The sequence below is a fragment of the Plecotus auritus genome (assembly GCF_963455305.1).
Source record: "Plecotus auritus genome assembly, chromosome: 2".
Lineage (NCBI taxonomy): Eukaryota > Metazoa > Chordata > Mammalia > Chiroptera > Vespertilionidae > Plecotus > Plecotus auritus.
Window position 1 is genome coordinate 137,662,823 of NC_137771.1, and position 15,002 is coordinate 137,677,824.

General features: G+C 34.3%; 1 protein-coding gene across 1 annotated transcript in view; it reads right to left on the reverse strand.

The window, feature by feature from the left end:
* POU1F1 (POU class 1 homeobox 1) overlaps positions 1-15,002 on the reverse strand; it is a gene marked incomplete at its 5' end in the record, with an annotated part of 165,451 nt that overhangs the window by 3,919 nt on the left and 146,530 nt on the right. The window contains 2 exons of the mRNA XM_080654667.1: positions 1,851-2,075; positions 8,913-8,984. Coding sequence (XP_080510793.1) covers positions 1,851-2,075; positions 8,913-8,984 — 297 coding nt within the window. The remainder of the gene's footprint in view (positions 1-1,850; positions 2,076-8,912; positions 8,985-15,002) is intronic.

Genomic DNA, 15,002 nt, shown 5'->3' on the forward strand with positions numbered 1-15,002 from the left:
TTGGTAATGCTTCTATCTCCTGGCAAAAGATTCTCATTGACTGTCCGGAACATTTTTGGAGTACAAGTCGCTATGAACCATCAATATTGAATTTGAACCATTCACAGCAATAGATATATCAAACTGCAAATGAATGTTATAAATTGCCTACTGCCATGCTCATTGCATATTGTAACTGCATATTAATTCAGGGCCTACGGCTATATACCTGTATGCATAAAATGGTTACCTATGACACCCATTGATAAATATTACTACAAAATAACCTATGGTTCATTCCACAACTGCAGAGGTTTGAACTATCATTTTCAATCCATTTTTTAAAAAATTCACTCTCTCATGAATTTAAATCAGCTATTTTGTTAAAAACACTTTTCAATGGAAAGTAAACAATTCACAGAAACAAAATTGCAAACGACTGTCAAACACATGACAGAAACTACCATGAGGTATGACTGAGCTATTTGATTTGCAAAGATCTAAAAGATTAATTGCATTTTTTCCTTCAACAACTATTTAATTATCCTATGTGTCAATCACTGTTCTGAGTACTGAGGATATGTCATTAAGGAGAAAACAAAAGCAATCAAACAAACCAACAACGAAGCACCCCTGCCTTCATGGAGATCTGAGGGGCCCTTACAAGCGACGCTCATGATGGCAGTAAAATTTGGTACAATGCCTACACAAACAGGTTTGACAACATCTATCAAAATTACAAGTTCTCCTACTCTTTGATCAAGCAATTTTGTTTTTAACACTTTTCCTGCACATATATTTGTATAGGTGCAAAATGACATTTATGAAGTTAATGACTGTAGTATTGTTTTTAACAGAATAATATCAGAGACAACATAAATTTACCATCAGTAGAGGAATGGTTAAATAAATTGTAAAATGGAATATGACATATTTATTTTTTAAAAAGAAAGCTGGCTGGAGTGGCTTAGTTGGTTGGGCGTCATCCTGTGCACCAAAAGGTTGCCAGTTTGATTCCTGTTTAGGGCACAGGCCCAGGTTTCAGGCTCCATCCCTGGTAAGAGGTGTGCAGGAGGCAATTGATTAATCAATGTTTCGCTGTCACATCAATGTTTTTTTCTCTCTCTCTCCTTCCCCCTTCCTCTCTTGCTTAAAAAAAGAAAAAAAATCAATAAAGCCCTGGCTGGTTGTTCAGTGATTAGTGTTGGCCCTCAGACCAAAGGTTCTCTACTTCAATTCCCTGTCCAGGGCATATACTTTGGTTCCGCAGCCCTGGTAAGGGTGAGTGTAGGAGGCAACCAGTGATGTGTCTCTCTCACATTGATGTTTTTCTCTCTCTCTCCCTCCTACTCTCTAGAAATCAATGGGAAAAAAATCCTTGGGTGAGAAAATAAATAAATAAATAAATAAATATCCAAAATAGTTTAATAAAAAATCCATATGAAGAAATAAAAATATGTATTGCCTTATATATGCATAAATACTTCTAAAGGGATACACAAGAAACTAACAACATTGAAAAACAGGAAAGTTAAGCATAAGGGATGTGTTTTATTTATATTATTATATGACTTTGAATAATATGAATGCATCATCTATTCAAAAGTTCAAATAAAATACTGTGTAGAGAAAACTGGGCACTTCTAAACTAATTTGAGGTGGTTAAGTTGAAAATAAGTGCCATTAATTTAAAAATCTATGTATTTTGGCTATCAAAAATTTACAAGGAAATACAGATTTTTGTAGGATTTTCACACTTGGACTAATTAAATCCACAGTAGAGATGTAGAATGAGAACTGTCTTGGACTTTTGAGCAGAATAGAAGAGATTGAACAGTAATACAATAAGGATCTGCAGACCAAGTGCATACCTAACTTAATTCTTCTAACTTTAAATTCATTGGCGAACTTTTCAAGTTCTCGAATTTCTGGGGAATCCATGTCTATTGGCTCTTCAACCAATTTACTTTTCCGCCTGAGTTCCTGCTTGAAATCAGGGGCCGCGGGGTCCTCTGCCAGGAGAGGCTGGTGCATGGGCGGAAAGCCATGACTCAAGGTGTGGTCAGGAAACTTATAGAGACAAGGGGTTAAGCTGCCTGTAAGGAAACAAAGAAAGAAAATAAAGGGCCATTTGTAACTACCTGCCATTTCTGTACAAGCAGGGGTTTTGCCCATCAGAGCCCATTATTCTGCTACAGCCAGTCTGGATTCTAAAAAAGGTAACTACCATTCAGTGGTCTGAAGTCAGAGTAGCTTAGTATAAATGCGATTATTTATTTCCCACCTTCCCCAGAGCAACGAAAGCAAAGATAATGCCAAAGACAATAAGCCTGGAATTGCAAATATTTAAAACAGAAATAAGCAAATACTTTCAGAAGTGTAAGTTTGTCACCATTTTCTTTTCTTAACAAGACACCTCTTCCTGGGAATTTGAGGTTCAACTCCAGCAGAATGTATATTTTGATCTCTATTATCTTAATCCATTGAACAAATAATCTGTGATGTTTGTTATAACCAAGTGACATGGTTAAGTGCTATGCTGAAAGATTTTCTTAGAATAAGAAAATTGATTTTACAATAGTTAGAAGCCTGACTGTTTTATCAATAAATGTTTAACTTCACAGAGAAATAATTATGTCTTTTTAAAATGTAACAAGAGCAGATAAAAAGAGAATTATGAGAACATAAACTACATTAATATCTTTTAAATATATTTGAGGAGTGAATAGACATTAACAAAAAGTAATTTTTAAAGTTCTATTAAAAAGTCAGGCCGAAACCGGTTTGGCTCAGTGGATAGAGCGTCGGCCTGCGGACTGGGGGGTCCCGGGTTCGATTCCGGTCGAGGGCATGTGCCTTGGTTGCGGGCACGTCCCCAGTGGGGGGTGTGCAGGAGGCAGCTGATCGATGTTTCTCTCTCATCAATGTTTCTGGCTCTCTATCCCTCTCCCTTCCTCTCTGTAAAAAATCAATAAAATATATTAAAAAAAAAAAGTCAGCAACAAGATTTTTTGAAAAGAATTCAGTATAGTGAAATTATTCTTGATAATTTTTAAGAAGCAAAAATAAGTGACAAGGAAGAGTGCAATTCTAGATATGACAGGTAATCATCTATGAATAATAAAGCATTGTGTTGATTGAGTAGGTTAAATAATAAATCACAAAAACTAAAATATGTAAAAATTTTTAAACTGCTTCCAGATTTCATTCTCCATTAGTAGAGAAGAGTCTGTCTCAGTTGGGGAGCTTGGGTGAGAGAATATAAGCCAAATTCCCAGATATTTTATTTTGGTTTTCTTCATCAACTCATTATGTTTTAATTGTAGGTATTTCACTTCAATTTATATTAAATCACACATGTATAACCAAGATGCTTTTATATAAATAAAATATTTAGTAATTAATCATGTTTCTGAGTATTAATAAATATTTAAACTGAAAATAAATTACTACAGACTATATGCAATAATAATTCTTGGAAACACTGAAAATATACATCGAGTGTATACTACTTATAATTTCTTCACAAATAAATTCACAAATCAAAAACATGAGTAATAATGTATTTTGCCAGAATATTAAGATCTTACATTAATATATCAATATGTAATGAGTTAAAGAATAGTGTAAGTCAACAAATTGTCAGCTATTATTTATATGAGAATATGTAATTATAAAGTAGACCCCTATCCAATAGACTATATTCATTTTCTGAAGCAAAGTAGACATATAAGTGAGAGATTAAACAAAAAGACATAAAATAAATTTAGCTGTTTCACAGGTATGAAAAATATTTGAAAGAAATAATTCCTATCTAAAATTTTTCATTGTACTTTACAAACCAAAATTATCCAGTTTTACTTTTTAAAAAGTCAGTTAACCATCCAATTAATGCTTTAGTGGATATTAAACTCATAAAACAAGATAAAAATGTTCAAAGCAATTGTATCAATGTTTAATTTATTACATAGTTTATTTTTGGAAATGTTTATTAATTTTGGGATTCATTTTTAGCTTTCTATTCATTTTGGATTTTTTGTTAGTTGAAGTAAAAGAAAGATTCATACATACAAGAAGAAAACTCATCACATTTATTTTAGCATCTACTTAATATTTATCTCAAGACTTTTCTTTCGCTTATGATTTCAGAGTTGGTTCTTATATGTTAAAGAATTATACTTTTTTCATCACAGAAATATCAAATGTAACTTAACACACTTAATGATGAAATACTCTGAGAAACAATAAAAGCAGAGACAAGAAAATCAAGCTGCTGTTTGATTTTCCACATTTAATGTATTATAAGGCACTTTAGATAACTCATTTAACTTATGTCAAATTATGTTTATTTTACATAAGTAATCTTTGCATATATTTTACATGAGATGCCCTAAGGTCTGACTTGGTTAGCAATCTTGACTATTCCATTTGTGTTGCTGATCATAGTCACTGCTACAAGCTTTCTGGGACACCTGGTGCTGGGTTCATTACACTTTTCTCATTTTCTTATTCTTATACAAGCAAATGAGGTAGGAACAATTTGTAACTTTTTTACCCAAAATTTAAAATTTAGGAAACTTAAGTAAAAGTAAATTAAATAACTTTTCTTGGATGCTATGATGAATTAACTATTGAAACTAGAACTAAAGTCCAATGAACATTGCAATAAACCCCATCAAAATCTCTACTCAAGTAGATCAAATTCTTTCTTTGAAAGACTTCTGCAGTTTAAACATATTTGTCTACATTAAAACAAATACTTTCAGACAAAAATATATAATTATTTATTAAAATATTAGAAGTGGGCCATCTCTATTTCCAGAAAATGTTAAAGGTACTTTTATACGTTATAAATTATCTGGAAAATGAACATTTAAAAAGTAAATTTGATCATGAATCTGAAAAGTGCACAGGAAATGACATGTTCAAAGGCTTGGCATCCAGAGCAAAAAGGAAAACGTGTGATATATCTTTATTTTTCATTAAGTGAAAGTATCTGCAATTATCCACAGGGACACAGTTTTTCTGGAACTAACCCTAAGCAGAAATTCATAATGAGTCATAAGCATAGCCAAACACAGTACATTTTCTATTATCTGATCCTGATTTGGAGGAGAGAAGGGGGTGATCGGTATGGTATATGTGGCAAGATATTTTTAAAATATTTCTAAAGCCTTGCCCCCGCTGGCGTAGCTCAGTGGTTGAGCATCCACCTATGAACCAAGAGGTCACAGTTTGATTCCTGGTCAGGGCACATGCTCAGGTTGTGGGCTGGATCCTCATTGTAGGTTGTTCAGGAGGCAGCCAATCAATGATTCTCTTTCATCATTGATGTTTCTCTCTCTTTCTCTCCTGTCCTCTCTAAAATCAATAAAACATCATTTTAAATAAGCATATATATATATTTTTTTTTCTAAAGCCTGGATAGGGAAAAGGCAAGGTAGAAGATGCTGTGACTGCTGTACAATGGTGAGTCTCATATTCAACTTCCCAGACATTAATAAAGCAAAGTTGTCTGTAAGCCTAGACAAGCGCTCATCTAAATAGCTTGGAAGTGCCTGCCTATTCTTCACAGCCCAGCTATATTTTCACATTGGAAATGAGCCTACTACAGCCTTGCTGAATTGCTCCATATGTGTCTCCGTGTGGGGGAACAGAGGTGAATCTTTAAGGCAGGCAATGGGGATGAGGAGGGCTCGCCTTGCAGGGTGCTGGTTCAATGTACCGTGGTACCCGGGCAAATTGCTCTCCTGCAGCATGTGGCTCTGACAGATGCTGACAATGTCTCTGAGGTCACGGGCTTGAAGCCTTAAAGGAACAAACACAGGAAATAGAGAAACAAAGCAAAATACTCTGCCTTGTTGTAGACACACAAGAATGTGCATTTGAATATTTCTATTTTATTTTTTCCCCTTGCATGACAATGTGAAGAAAATCATCAGTTTGAATTGTGACCTTTTCTCTTTTGGGTACTGGTAAATCCTATCCATGTACAGCAGGGGTCCTCTGCCTGGCTTTGTAAATTAAGTTTATTTGGAACACAGCAACGCCCATTTATTTACATATTGCCTGTAGCTGCTTTTCTGCTACCATCACCACTTGAGTAGCTGAAACAGAGACTAAAAAACAGGGAAAATACGTCAGCTTACAACCACTGATAGGCCCTTCATGATTCAGAGGCAAAAGATCTTCAGAATTACTCCTTCCCTCAGAGTCAACACAACCAGAACAAGTTGGGGGGGCAGGTTGGTGGGGGGAGGAAATAAAATTTGAGAATGAAGAGATGAGCTCCAATGTAGGCTATTTCTCTATGTCACCGACAGTGGGCACTTTCAGCCATAGTCATCTTTTCTTTATTATCTACTCATTAAAGCAAAACGGACATTCATGTTCTTGGTTGATTCCCAAACCTCAGCTATTTTGCTTTCCTCTTAAAATTAGTTTTTAAACAAGGACTCTCTTACCAGGTCTTGGTTTGGACATTACGTAATATAACGCTGCTGGGTTAAACATGCAGTACCATGGAGCTGATTTGCTCAGTTTCACAGGCAGGTGGGTGTGGGTGGGCAGGCAGGGTGGACAGTCCATTGAGCTTGTTCCCTAACTTTCAACTAGTTTAGGAAACTAGAGAAGTGAAACAATTCCAGACACCCAAGATTCAAAGTTTTGAGAGTGTTTGCTGTTATTTTATTTTTTGATTATTTAGGAGAGATTTGGAATAGCATTTATAATTCCCTGGTTGCTGTTATCAATACTGCAGGCTGTTGAATTTATCTAAATTCTCAGAAGTAAAGAGACAGAAGAAGGAATTCAGCTGCAAGTGTATCTGAAGAGAAAGACAGGTTGAGTTGGTAAAAATTAGCCCCAACTCAACTCTAATAGAGTTGTGATATCCATACAACTTAAATACGAAGAGACTGAAACTTAAAGATGTTAATGGCTTGAACAGGGCTCAAAATTAGTTTACGGTGTGGCTAACTCATTGCTCCCAATTAGTTTGTCTCTTTGCACCAGGAGGCACAGTGAATTAATCTGATAATTAATGTCCTCCCTACTAACTTGAACAAAATATTGGCTATAGCTTTTCCTTTTCAGTGGGTTGCTCATTTAATGAAATGCTCAAACTAAATGTAAGCATCAGAGTATAGGTAATAAAATAACCACATTAAAATAAAGCAATATCACATCCTTTGAAATATAGTACTTTCTGTAGCTCCACTTTTATATGGAATACGTGACAAGGAACTGTCTTTGTTCTTGATGATAAGACGCTTCCATGGATGGTGTAAATTCAAATGACATAACCGGGTTTCTCTTTTGTGTTTTATACCTCTACTATCTTATTTCTGAATTCATGTGTTTTATAACTCAATTTGTGTAGCTTCTCTGGGGATAAAGGCAGGAGAGTTCAGATTCTCTGACTTTCATCTGCCGTGATGCAAATGCTAATACTGGATATATGTCAAAATAGTGATATCCAAACAAATTAGAAAGCATATCACATTTTAATGATATCACTCTCAAAATATATTTGAACATAATCTCTGTGCTTGCTATGGGGAGTTTTTCTTGACATAACATATTTAATTTTGTTTTAAGACTACAGTGATATCTCCAAATCTTAGGGTAACATTTTTGCTTTTGATGTCGCTAACCCAGGCTTTGCATCACTTTAAAGTTTTTTCCAGGGGCCTTTCTGGGTTTGCTGAGTGCCTGCCAGGAACCTTGCACCAGCACAACCTGAGCTGCCTGAGCTTGTTCACTCCAATCCTGGAAACTGGAAGGATGTTAGAATTCTCAGGCCAGCTGGGAACTCACTAGGCCTGCAGGCACTGGCTTTGATCTGGTGGGAAGGAAGGTGGTGGTAAAATCCATCTTAAAGTATTTGGTCTGTGGCTGATTTTATCTTTGTGCTGACTTCAGTCCATCGCTGCCTGTTGCTGGGTTTTGAGGGCTCATGAAGCTGCACCTGGCTTCAGGGAAATTGCTGTGAATGAAAGCAAGCCCTCTGCTCCGAAAAAACAGCACATGACCGACCACGTGCTTGTCAATCCCTGTCTTCATAATCAAATGCGGGCAAGGCCCCGGGAAGCATTCTGCCTGCACCTCTAGTGGCTAAACGCGTGTCATTGTACTATTCTATAAAGAATGTGGTTTTCATCAATGAGGGCTGTTCTCATTAACCATGAATACTGATTAACTACTGAGTGTCTGAATCATAAGTGATCAGTGGTCAAAGGGGAAGAAAAAAGTATGGTTTTCCTTGTTCCTTAATAATTAAAAAGAGACATTAGAATTTACAGGTAGTATTTAAGAACATCAGTCTTCATTTTACCATAAAGGTGACGGTACTAACTTATTCAGAATGCTGCTTCATAGACTGAAGAGAAGCTAATTAGTTCTGGAATACTTTAAAGTTTTCATGTTTTATTTAGTTTTAAACTGAGAAATTAAAGATTGGTAAATTCCTTTATCTAAAGTTTCTTTCTCAGTCTTAAATGTGTGCAGGTATACACACACACACATATATTCTCACATAGAGCTTTAGTAGCTTATTGTCACCCATAATATTTCTCTACCCGAAGCAGGAATAAATATAAAACATCAAGGATTGTCTAAAAAAAATAGGTGTACAAAAAGAATTTAAATCATTAAAATATAAAACCATTAAAATGTTTTCTTTGGCCATAACCTAAAATTAAGTCATGAGTTTTATGATGAGTGGATCCCTTTGGTCAGATGTTTCCCTGTCTTAAGAAATATGCTATCAATGCCTCAGACAAGCATAATAAGTAAGTAGTCTTGATCTAGTGATGTTTTATTTATTCAGAAAAGAACCGTATGTAACTTTCAGGTCAAGATTCTCTTAGACCCAGAAAATTCATTTAAGTTTCCCCAAACTCAATTTCATATACAAAGACAACTTTTCTTACCTGCCATCACTCCGTAGGTTGATGGCTGATTTCCATAATGACAGGAAGGAACAGAATAATGAAGTCCGGTTGCTGTGTTTTCCAACGTTGTCACCGGGAAATATGTACGCAAGCATTTAGAAGTTTGAATCAAAGACAAAATAGATGGGACTGGTAAGAAAATGTATGATGATTCAAGACATGTTCATTTCATTTCAAAAATACACATTGATGCCATTCTTAAATTGACATGACAATTGTTTGTTTTCATTTGGGGAAAGTTCTCTGAGCAAGTTAAAACTAGGGGGTGCCCTAGCTGGTTTTGCTCAGTGGATAGAGCATCAGCCTGTGGACTGAAGGGTCTGTTCGATTCTGGTCAAGAGCACATGCCCGGTTTTCGGGCTGGATCCCCAGTAGCGGTCATGCAAAAGGCAGCCCATCAATGATTCTCTCTCATCATTGATGTTTCTATCTCTCTCTCCTTCTCCCTTCCTCTCTGAAATCAGTAAAAATATATTTTAAAACAAAACAAAAAACTAGGGGGTTAAAATTTGTCAAGTAGTGGACAGAGCCTTTATTGATTATTCTATGCTCTGTAAGGGAGATGACTGACCAATTTGGACTTCGCTAATTGAGAGTTGCAGAATTTGTTCAGGCTTCATCCAATATAGACATTGTAACAAACCGGAGGAATATAATATCTCTTAAAATTATTATGTAAAATGGTATAAAGTGGTCTTTCTCTGGAAGAATGACTACAGAAATTGACTCTTGAACTGTTTTTATATTGGTTATTCTGCTAACATATTTTTTTCCGTCAAAGAGGAAATGGCACAGCAACTAAGCTTCTATTCTATACAATCATGAAAATCCCACTAAATTTAGAGGTTTGTGCAAACTCTGTGACAATGTATGATGTGTTTATGTTGCTGTTGAAACCTTGAGGCCATAGATTTCTGCATCCACACAATCAATTTGACAATTCCAATGATAAAGTTGCTCAAAAAAAAAGTTGATTGTTGAGTGGTGATGTCTATAAAAGTTGTACTTACTACATAAACACAAACTTGTTCATAAATAGTTACACGCTTCATAGAGTCAATGTGTATTTTGAAAGTAAATTTAAATTACTAAATTTTTTAAAATCAGGCTTTAAACATGAAAAAAAACAAGATGACTAAATCCAGGGAATATTCACACTAATTAATGTTTCTTCACATATTTAATTTTCTTATTCTCCTTCATATCCTGAATATAGCATTTGCTTTTCATAAATATAGTATAGGCATATCTTTTTGAACAAATATATAAGAGATATTAAAAAGTAGGGAATTTGGATCTTTTGAAAATATTGAAATATGATCTAGTAATTAAAGCCATGAGGTCTCCTAGAAAAGTAAATCATTTTTCTCTAACTATAGAATAATGCTTAATATTTTAAAATATCTGCATAAATTCCCACTTTACAATTGATATGTAGAAAGAACTAAAGTCATTTTACATTATGATTATGCAAACCTTGCTCTACATTACAAAATTAAACAAATAAACACAAAACAAATTAAATACCCAAGAGCTCTTATTACTATAACCATTATTTCTAATTATTATTTGGACAAATGATTATGATTTGATGAAAAAATATAAATTCAATGCTATTATCATTTAAAATACATTTAGGTCATTTTTACTCATATTTTTTACTTTATAAAATTTAAATACATTTTGTTTCTCTGATTTTGAGCAGTTGGATAAATGATAGTTAACTTATTAAGTACGTTACTTATTTATTTAAAAATAAATACATCTTAAAAATAAATGGGGTTTTGAGTCTAAACTTGCTAAATCATGACCTCAATTCTAAATTTTATTTTCATTCTGAAATAATATTCACACAGTAGATTAAACAAACATTATATTATTCTCCTATCCCCTATTTATAGAAAACCCTATTATTAAAAATATACAATTAGCTAGTGATAGTTTAAAATTTTATAGCACATATTTTTGTTTAAAATACTTTATTATGATTTCAAGAAACATGTTTCACTATACTCCCGTTATTACCTTTTAAGATAAATAATGATATTATTAGGTAGGTGAAAAAGATTTCAACATTAATGACTTTGCCAAAGTCTAGCTATGTAGTTTATACATTCTTTAAAATACAGCTGAAGATTAATGCTGAATTTACATATATATTTGAAATCTGACTAATTATAAAATAAAGCCTAAATCATTTAAGTCAGAATATGAATTTACCAACTCAAATTTTGATTTCTAAATGTATAATATTTTCCCTATTTAGATTGCTTTCAAAACAAGTGGAAAATAAACATAGCATATTGCTATTTAATGGAAGGAATTTATTCAGCTCAAGACTTAGTCTATTTATAATTCTATTTTAAAACACTTACTTACTATATAATTAAATAATGAATTATGCATTAACAAAACATATTTATTTGTGTTTCAGACAATTTATTTGGATTTTCAAGTTTAATTTTTGTTTAAGAAAGTTATGTAAAGAAAATATTAAAACTTGGTTAGAGGTTGAATCTCCTCAGAACTCAGTCTTGAGAATATTTAACTCAGTTCCTGGGCTCTAAATGTTATATATTGCTTCTAGTTTTTATTTTTAAGTTTTGAATTATGCTAAAAGTAAGTTTATTAAGATTACTTAATTAGTTTATTCTTTGAAATCCATTGTTGTTGGTATTGGGAATCATTTAGTTGTGTTCACGATGAAGTTTTTTGGCTAGTTTTATAATAGTAGAAAATGTAATCTAAAAGACAAATTTTTAAGTTAAAGAAATTACTGCTTTAAAACACTGAATTATTTTAAACTATTTCTTTAGTTTTGCTCTGTACCCATAAACTTCCAATTAAAATGATTTTTGGATTAAAAATAGCCAAATTCACTGTTTACTTATATAAAAAAACAGATCTTTATAATGAAACCAAAAATAAGTTAAATTACTGCACTTACTAATATTGCTTGAAAATTTTCTTAGATATTTTGACTTCTTCAATATCCTTAATATTTAACTTTAAACATATTAAACTGAAAGGAAAAATAAAAGTAGCAAAGATATCTGAATTAACAAGATCCAAAGCATCCACTCTGAAATCTTTAGGCCTGGCCACCGGCAGACTGTTATTGGAGTCAGTACCTGTAGACATCACATTGGTGGTATGGTTGGAGACTGGTAGGCATTCGGCAGCGCTGTGATGCATTATCAGAGGCAGAGTTGCAGAAGACTCAGAATTAAGAGGTATAAAGGTATCAGCCGAAGTAAATGGTTGGCAACTCATTCCCACAATGAGTAGAAAAGTTAGGAGAATTGTTGCTCCCCAAATCAGAGTTTTATTCTATTACTGTCTCAAAGGGCTGTTTCGAATCTCACTACCTGCATATATACATCAGGAAGGCTCTGAAGCGCCAAGAGGGCGCGTGCTGGTATTTATACTGCAGGGAAAGCCCTTTATACATGTTAATCGTCTTTTCCCAGGGGTATTGCTTTATCATCTGAACTGCCTTCCTTCTAACTCAAACATAATCCAAGGCCCACAGGAAAGCTTGTTCTGGGTATAGATTGAGGGTAAGGGAGAAATCTGAAACTTTTTCTAACAGCTTCAGTAATGCAGACCTTTTAGAAAGAAAGAAACTTTAAAAAAGTGTCCCTCAAAGAAATAATGTTACAATAAATTGAAAAATAGGTGTTTTTTTTTGTTACTAACACATATGTACATGACAAATGTATATATGTGAGTTTTCATTTTTTGATAACTTTGCATTAGACTTACAAAATAACAAGAGAACATACTATACAATTATAAGAAATTATGAATATTTAAGTTTAAAATGAAAGAAGCACAGATGACTAAATATAAGAATTAATGTATAACTACTGATTCACAGTAAATGATGCACCTTTGAAAAACTATGGAAACCAATTTCATTTTTATAATATTATTAATGGAAAATATTGAATAAAATGGTAGCAATCTGTAGAGACGATGAACATGAATAATAGTATCTCTACCTTGATTTCAATTTACTCATTAAAATGAATATTTATTAAACTTACTAGATGCCAATGAGATTCTGGGCACTTTCTACAGTTATGCCATGCAAATCTCACAACACCCTCTGTGTGTTACATACCACACCATCCTCACTACACTTGAACTGTGCCCGAGCCTCTGATATTAGGCATTCTGCTCCAGACCCTATAGTAACCACGGTAACACTGGGTGCAAACTTTGTACATTGAATATATTGACATTATGTATAGTAATAAAAGCGTAATATGCAAATCGACTGAACGGCCATCCGGAAGCCGGGGCGGCGAGGGATCGAGGCCTCTAGTATTAGAATAAGGACAAACAATATGCCACAAACACTTGATTCAAAGATGAATATCAGCATCAAGATTTTACAATGATCATTTCAATATATAAATGAATAAATGCAGTACTTTAAAAATGTATACTAGGAGTAAAATAGCAAACAGAAGTAACCTGACAGGCATAGATAAAACTTATGACATTAGTAAGGGCCATGTTTCATTATATTTTTTTGAAATTTTATATTATGTATTGTTTCAAGATAACTTGGAATTTGTTTATTTGTCATCATTTAATGTTAATATTGAGAATGCATTTTCAAAAAACCTGAAATTTAAATGTTTTGTTAATAACCAGTTGATATATTGTAGAAAAAAAGATAAGATTGCCCAAATCATTAGATATTGCCTCAAAATATTTTTAAAATTTATTTTATATTTTTCCATTTTTTAAAAACTTTATTAGTCTTCTTTAATGAGAGAAGATTATGGTAATAAAAAATAATTACCTTACTCTTGTAGAATTCCTATAATTTTCAGACTTTACATATACAAAAAAATACTTTTTCAGTATATTTATAAATATAATTTGCTAATAAAACTAAATAAAAATAAGTTCATTGGGCATTGAATATTTTTAAAATTAAATAAATGATATATAGAGAGAATCACACTTGAAAATTGCCCCTAATAATTTTGCCATGACTTAGAGTCATTGGAATCCTATCTAATAAAAGAGTAATATGCAAATTGACCATCACTCCAACACACAAGATGGTTTCCCCCATGTGGATGCAAGATGGCCACCAAAAGATGGTCAGCAAGGGAGGGCAGTTGTGGGTGATCAGGCCAGCAGGAGAGGGCAGTTGGGAGGGACCAGACCTGCAAGGGAGGGCAGTTGGAGGTGATCAAGCCTGCAGGGGAGGGCAGTTAGGGGTGACCAGGCTGGCAGAGGAGGGAAGTTGGGGGCGACCAGGCCTGCAGGGAAAGGCAGTTGGGGGGGACCCAGGCCTGCAGGGGAGGGCAGTTGTGGGGGACCAGGCCTGCAGGGGTGGGCAGTTGTGGGGGACCAGGCCTGCAGGGGAGGGCAGTTAGGGGCAATCAGGCTGGCAGGGGAGCAGTTAGGCATCAATCAGGCTGGCAGGGGAGTGGTTAGGGGGTGATCAGGCTGGCAGGCAGAAGCAGTTAGGGGCAATCAGGAAGACAGGCAGGCAAGCAGTTGGGAGCCAGCAGTCCTGGATTGTGAGAGGGATGTCCAACTGCCCATTTAGGATCGGGCCTAAACGGGCAGTCGGACATCCCTCGAGGGGTCCCAGATTGGAGAGGGTGCAGGCTGGGCTGAGGGACACACACCCCCATGCACGAATTTCATGCACTGGGCCTCTAGTATGTTCATAAAGTATATCAACCAAATGGTAGATTATGAAGGGTACCATAAAAACTGCCTGGGACAAAACAAAAAACTTACCCAGTGAATTGCCATGCTACCTAAAATTCTAAAATTGCATTTAAGACATAATTTTCTTAATAACAGCTTTAGTTTTTTAAGCATATGTGCTGTAAAATGCAAACAGAATGTTACAGTTACAATTATCTAAAGTCAGGAAATATATGTCCCCATTATAGTCTTCTCACTTCATACTACAATCTAATAAATTATCAATTTTTAAATCAGCTTTTTATACACATAATTTTACATAACATTGAATTTTTTTAAAATATGTTTTTATTGATTTTTAGAGAGGAAGGGAGAGGGAGAGAT